Raw genomic sequence first — 6,802 nt, 5'->3', positions numbered from 1 at the left:
GAGAAATTTTAGAGAAATCAAGGCTAGTTTTTTTCATTTCTGGAATCGCTTGTGGTGACAAGTGTCAACTTCCTCAGACAGATATGGTCAACAAACGATTTTCAACTTTAATATCGATTTAATTTTTTTTGTAATCGATGTAGGAATTTAAATGCCGTGGCGCTGTTTGCGTGTTTACATTCTGAAGTGTGCCAGTTGAGCCTTATTTGAATCGCCGTTCGTGATGATTACTCGTTAATGATTACTCGTCTCTATGTAGTGAGTGATGTGGTCACTCATGTAAGATATGGAGAGTGACTCGACAACTTTCGAAGAAATATCTCGTGAGGTAAGTCGTCTCCGCACGGTCGCTTCGGCAGCATTGAAAAACATTGACTCCCTCTACGAAGATATCATGGGATGCCATCCAAAAAGGGAATATGCATGGCATGTTGATGAGAACCAAACCAGTGATGCGTCGGATATTGACGCAGATCCTTTCATCGAAGACTTCTTCCAAACCAATGTGCCCCCGAACCACATCGCGGATCCAAATGTTGGACATGAACATTGCCAGAGATGCAGTAGAGTCACGGATCCTAATGTTGGACATACACATTGCCAGAGATGCCGTAGAGTCATCCTACCCTTGACTAATCTCTACAGACCTCCTTACAACATCATGTATAACAATGAATGTTTGAGGCGAGCGCAGTGTTTTTCCTGTGGTAGACTGAATAACGCTTGTTTGATGACCGATATGTTTCCAGATAGAGTTGTGCCGCATACCATGAAAGTAACGACTAATAATGATAAACCACTCACCGAAGTGAAAGTTATGATTAACGATAACACTGCCAAACAGGAACAGGTTGCTCACCACGAGTGCCCTCTCAAAGTGACTATCCCTGAGCCTTTTCAAATGACTATCAGAGAAGATAAAAAGAAAGAAATGAGAGAGCTTCGACGGAAAGAATTGAAACAAAAACTTGAGGAAGCAGTAGAGAAAGAGCTTAAAACAAAAATTCATAGCATGCCAGTTCCAGGCCATACATACGTACCTATGTATCAGAAAATGATGAGCTCTAATGAAGAGCGTAAAAAAAAACGCAAAGAATTTGCCAAACAGTTCATGGAAGAATCAGTGAAACCTTTCAACTTCTATAAACCGAAGAAGATACATTTCCGTAGATCAGATTCATTGCCGCATCTTGCGACGGAAGAGGAGGAGAAACCTGTGCAGTTCAAAGCGAGACCTCTCCCCAAGCACATACTGAGTAACGATATAAATGAACGGTTGAAAAACTCTGAAATACAACGTAAGTTGAGAATCCGTCAAAGAGCTGAAGAGTTATTTCAGCAGTCATCACTGCCTTTCTCCAATAAGAGCTGTTTGAAGAGATCGGCTTCTGCGATCAACTTGAAAGATAAAAACAAGAACTGTGACACAAATGTTGTCAAACTTGATTTGCCGCAAAAATATAAGTTTTCGATGTCGCAAGAGGACTGCAAAAGAATAATGAATTCGTGGAATGTGAAGGTCTCTGAATTTCATACATCATGTCGAACTTCACCTAATTCTTCGGCAAAAAATCTGCTGAAACCTAAACCTGTGCCAGTGAAATCAGCTCATTATGATGTTCCAGTTCGTAAGACTACTGCATCGATGCTGAGAGAAGAAATGGTGAAGTAAGAGGAACACTGAGCGATATTTTTTGTTAACTCTGACACTTTTAATATATGCATAATCATGATTAGCAATTGTGTGTAAAACTTTTTGATTTGACTTGTTTATTGTTTAGGAACGAGTTGTCTGGAAAAAAGAAGAATGAAAATTGGGAACAAAAAAGAAAGAAGCAAGATATGAAGGAAACTCTTTCAAATAGACTCAAATTGGCTAGTCTGTCTCCGAATTCGAGACAGGATCTTGAAAATAAGTTGAAAGAGTTCAGGTAAAAATTGGCCTTTATCATAGTATTTCATGAATACCACAGCGTTACTATATACTATTTATATACCAGTAAGTCAGTGGTTCTCAAATCTTTTGTATTCAATGGCTCTCTTGCCCTAGTGAACCTCTGCGGCTTTCCAGAATAGTCTAACAAAGAATCGCTTCATTGTATTGAATAGGCACACATTAATAAGGACAGTTCAGTACGGTACCCCTGACAATAGGTGGCAGCTTTCCAAGGAGCCATGGTGCACACTTGGTGAACCACTGGTATAAGTTGTTGTATGGGCATCCATGTATGTAGCTATCGTATATCCAGGGCATGACAAATCCCAGGTTGCCATGGTGACTAAAAATATTTGTAAATGTTGCCTAAAATTTTCTGTATGTGATTGCTAAACTGGAGTTGACACAAAATTTTCTTATTTCATGACAGCACGTCTTTTAACGTACAAAAATATATATAATGTCTCAAGAAGTTGAAAAACATCATTTAGAACCATTTTTCTTGACATTAAAATAATTATTGGCTGGGTCCTAATTTTTTTGTCCAGCTCTGGTATATGGGTCATTCCAAAAAAAAGTGTACAAACTGTTTCTGAGACTTTATAATTTTTTAAATAAAATTTCAGAGCACTCGGGTAGTAATTTTAATTGGAAATTGAATATTCTGGATGTTATGCCAAAACTGATATTTTTAAAGAAAAGTAATTTGTCTCCTCCGGGAATCAAACCTGGGTCCCCTTGCATACCAGGCAAGTGCACTAACCAATACGCCAGAGACACTTTTCAATTCCTTATAACACACATTAGTAGCATGAAGCACTGAATAGAGACATGACAGCCTCCCTTAATTACAGGAATTTTTGCCTCAGGTGGCGTTTTCGTATGAGATACAAAAATGTTACATAAAAATGAAGTGTCCCATAGACTTAACATCACAAGAAACCACAAATAATGATTTCCGAATAACGGCCACTTTGGACATGGAGTTGGAAAAAAAATATGCATATCATGATTTAAAAATCAGAATGGAAAATTATATTTCTCTGAGTTTTCCTGTTCTCGAATTTTTATGGGAGGAAAAATAGATTATATATGCTTTCTTTTCTTCGGTACAAATGCCAAATGAGTATATTGATGGCAGTGGAGAGGAAAAAATCTTGAAATAATATATATAAAGGACAACAGAAAAGACCTGTTGTCAGCTCTCTAATGACTAGAGGGATATGCAAGTTCACGGCAATCCCTAGTCCAAGGGATGGCTCCATCCAAAAGAAATGGTACTCACAAATGGAAATAGAAATGTGCAGGGTATTAATTTTTTGAGAGAGATGTGTCAATATTTTTTTAAACAAGAACTTATGTCAAGGCCTATATCTTCAGCCATTGCATTGGACTCGGGAACACCCTGGAAAGGTCTAGTTCATAGTTTCCCAAATTTTTTTTCCATCTCCACCTTTAACATTTTGTTTTTCTCATCACCCCCAACTCAAGCCAACACATATGACCCCATACTAAACCCATAGCTTCTATCGCCCCACCTTGGATCATTCCATTGCCCCCAGGGGAGTGATATTGCCCACTTTGGGAAACACCAGTTTTGTTGAAGGTCCAGTGTGAACAAAGAACTAGACAGGCGAGTTAACCTACGTAGGCATCGCTTCCAAATAAGAATACCAATGGCTAGAAGGGATTGTTTTTTCCACGGATATAGATGCCGTGTGGCAAGAATATGGAACAGTCTTCCATCAGAACTTGTATGTGCCTCCTACGCAAGATTTGCTTCCAATATTGGGGATTTCGACCTGGCTCCGTATGCGAAGTGCTTCCCGTACTGACTATTATTATTTTTTTTTTTTTTCTTTTCTTCCAGTATAAGTGCATTTCATGCCTTCTGGGGTTATTGTAAATAAATAAATAAATCATCTTGGTCCATATCAGTTTTTCTCATTTGATGTGTTCTACCGGAGCGCTGTAAGCCTGAATTTTAGAATGTCATAATTGTGCTGTAGATCAATTAATCACTTATTATAATATTATAAAAATATAATCATATATTTTAATATAATCAATTATATAACTATCGTAATCAGTTACAGAATGGATTGTCATTTCACATGCTATGTACGTGGATTGCGGTTTTTTTTCCCAGGAATAAAAAACAACCTCTCCTAATAACAGCCACCTCCCAATAGTGCCCACATTTTCATGGTCCTATTAGTGGCCGTTGTTGGGAGATTTTACTGCATTTAAATATGCATCGATTCAAATGTACAGTTTCATCTGGTTCCCAGAAAATTCACTGATGTTCTCTTGATCTCACATGTGAAACTGATGATGAATTGTATTCGGTCAATGAATAGTTTGTCATAAATCATCCCGTTGATGAATTAGTGTCAGTGATTCACAAATGTAACAAACAATGTAACAAAGCTCACAGACTTTAATTTGTATCAGCAGTTAATACATATAGAAAGATTGTATATGTACAAAATACTTATCTCTTAGCACATTAAAGAAAATATTATATGGTAGACACATAACGACCCCATGTTATAGCAACCATTTCATTACAACGACCGGTAGGATAAGTCTCAAATATTTTGATAGAACGATTATCATTTATGTTTTACTTTTGATGCAACAACCCTCCAATATTTTGCCCATTTTCGGCGGGACAAAGGGGATCATTATATGAAGCACTGACTGTATTTTACAGATATTGTATTGCTTATTATGATTCTTTGATTTGCAGAGGGCTTTGCAAGGAGGAAATTTGAATAATTTTTGTGCTCATCAAAGAGCTTGCTTGTGCAGCATCAAGTGTTAACTGAAAACAGTTTTTGCACTTTGAAAACAATCTAAATTAAATAGCCCCCCCATGTGTTAAAACCTGTTAGCCACCTAGATAACATGATTATAAAGTCTGGAATTCAGATAATTTTTCCTTTTATGTTTGTGGAACTTTAAGTTAAAGAATTTAGAATGATGATGAAAATTTATTATTTTACATTAATGAACTCATCTTGTAAGTGATTATTGTTCTTTTTTCACTACTCTGTGGCATTTCATTTTCATAGGATATCAAAAAAGAATAGGGAGCTTGAATACGAAAGGGAACTGAAGGAAATGAGGAAACGTATCGAAAAGTCTCCGCTATTGATTGAGAGACAAACTAATGTAATCTGATACTTTATTGCTGTTTAAAACTTCAATTTGTCTTGATAAATTATTTACTTATAGCATCATATAATAGCTTATATAATAATTAGCATGTTATTTGCCATTCAAAATGGCTTTTCATGTTGTTTACTTAAATTAATATCCTTTGTATTCATTAAAATACTCTAGATACTCCATGCAGTTTTTTTATTGTATTTTAATGCCAAAATTTTATGGATTTTTTAATTTTTTTTTTAAAATTAAAGCCATTACTCATTTTCAGAGAGGCAAGAATGGTGATAGAGAAGCTAAAGAAAGTGAGGAGAACACACTGAGTGAATCTAGTCGGCAAATGGGTACTCAGACAATGAGCAAAGATGACGACACTAGTGATGACCAAGAAGATCTTCCCGATTCATCCGCATGATGATGGTATACTGTATTCGTAACAAATGATTATATTATAAGAGTTTTATTGTAAATAAATGTTTTTACTTTGTAGTAATTTAAGAGTTTTTGAAGGTATTTCATGTTTTACTGATCACATTGGCAAGAAATCATTGAGAACTTTGGAAGAGCTCAGAAATATTGGTGTGGGCAGGGACAAATTTGATATTTTATTAAGGCTTGTTGGCCATTAAGTTACACTGCACATATTACCAAAGAGCTCAACCAGCCATGCGTTGAAGACGTTTGTTTAAGATAGTTGCTTTGTTTCTTTTTATGGTTGTTAGAAAAAAGTCACCGCAGGCATTCAGGTGATATACTCTAAGTTAGTCTTAATAAATGTATTGAAATGTGGTTTCATTTGAATACATCCGATATATCTGAGTAACATTACATTTGCACCAACTTAAAAAAACCCTTGAGCCTGTTATACATAATTTGTATAATTTGATACACAGTTTTTACTAATATGAGCATTCTTTACACAAATAAAAATTTAAATGAACATTTTAAAAATTACATAAGTAAAAATGTGTGATGTTTGTTTATATATAATACATTTTTTTTTACACTTTTTGCACACTCAAAATCAAACCTCTATTACCAGTGTATATATACATAGAAGTGCCAAAAGTCATGGGATACCTCTTAATATTGATGCACTTCACCAGAGTAAAAGAAGGTCCCACACGATATTAAGAGGCATCTCGTGACTTTTTTGGCCCTTCAGTGTACTAGGCACACCTATATTTTTTAGACATATTTTCATTAATGGATACATATTTCACAAACGTTTATTTTAATTTCACTGAACAACAAATTTTAACAAAATTTCTGTCACAAAAATAGTAATTTCTTATGTAATTCAGTGTGTTGAACATGAATTTGACCATAAAAAAAAGCTATGATTTTTTTCAAAGTTGTACATTTAATATACATATAAAATAATACAATACATTGAAACACAACCTAAGTATATAGAGAACAAAATGATTTTAGGAAAATGTCAAACATATGGAAGCTTCGTCAATATATAGAGATATGATGCATGAAAGCCTAACACAAATACATAGAAACAAAAATACATGGGAAGACTGTATTACAGCATAATAGTTCATTTATCATGTCTGATGCATACTTCATTTTGCATTACATTTGTATTGGGCATAAGGAGCATTTGTTACAATTATCCAACAGTAGTCAGCCAGCATCAAGGTTGACCATTTTCGTACCATACCAGATAACATTGTTTTATGGTCT

At 35.2% G+C, this 6,802-nt stretch overlaps 1 protein-coding gene across 1 annotated transcript; it reads left to right on the top strand.

The window, feature by feature from the left end:
* The first annotated feature begins 139 nt into the window (after positions 1 to 139).
* LOC149088106 (protein FAM161A-like) lies at positions 140 to 5,625 on the top strand. Its single transcript, XM_089244413.1, has 4 exons — positions 140 to 1,668; positions 1,782 to 1,931; positions 5,014 to 5,113; positions 5,379 to 5,625. The coding sequence occupies exons 1-4, from the start codon at positions 287 to 289 to the stop codon at positions 5,520 to 5,522; spliced, it is 1,776 nt and encodes a 591-aa protein (XP_089100539.1). The 5' UTR covers positions 140 to 286; the 3' UTR covers positions 5,523 to 5,625.
* Positions 5,626 to 6,802: the final 1,177 nt, after the last annotated feature.

The sequence above is a fragment of the Pholcus phalangioides genome, unplaced genomic scaffold, assembly GCF_987345545.1.
Source record: "Pholcus phalangioides strain wild (caught in Gottingen) unplaced genomic scaffold, Ppha-v1.0 ptg000003l_1, whole genome shotgun sequence".
NCBI classification, from domain to species: Eukaryota; Metazoa; Arthropoda; class Arachnida; order Araneae; family Pholcidae; genus Pholcus; species Pholcus phalangioides.
The sequence above is the reverse complement of the archived record's forward strand: the minus strand, read 5'-3'. Positions and strand labels throughout refer to the sequence as shown.

Bases quoted from the DNA above. Each gene is read 5' to 3' on its own strand.
- LOC149088106 (XM_089244413.1), top strand. From the start codon at position 287: ATGGAGAGTGACTCGACAACTTTCGAAGAAATATCTCGTGAGGTAAGT. The intron at 1,669-1,781 runs GTAAGAGGAACA...TTTATTGTTTAG, and splicing joins CTGAGAGAAGAAATGGTGAA to GAACGAGTTGTCTGGAAAAA. The intron at 1,932-5,013 runs GTAAAAATTGGC...TCATTTTCATAG, and splicing joins AATAAGTTGAAAGAGTTCAG to GATATCAAAAAAGAATAGGG.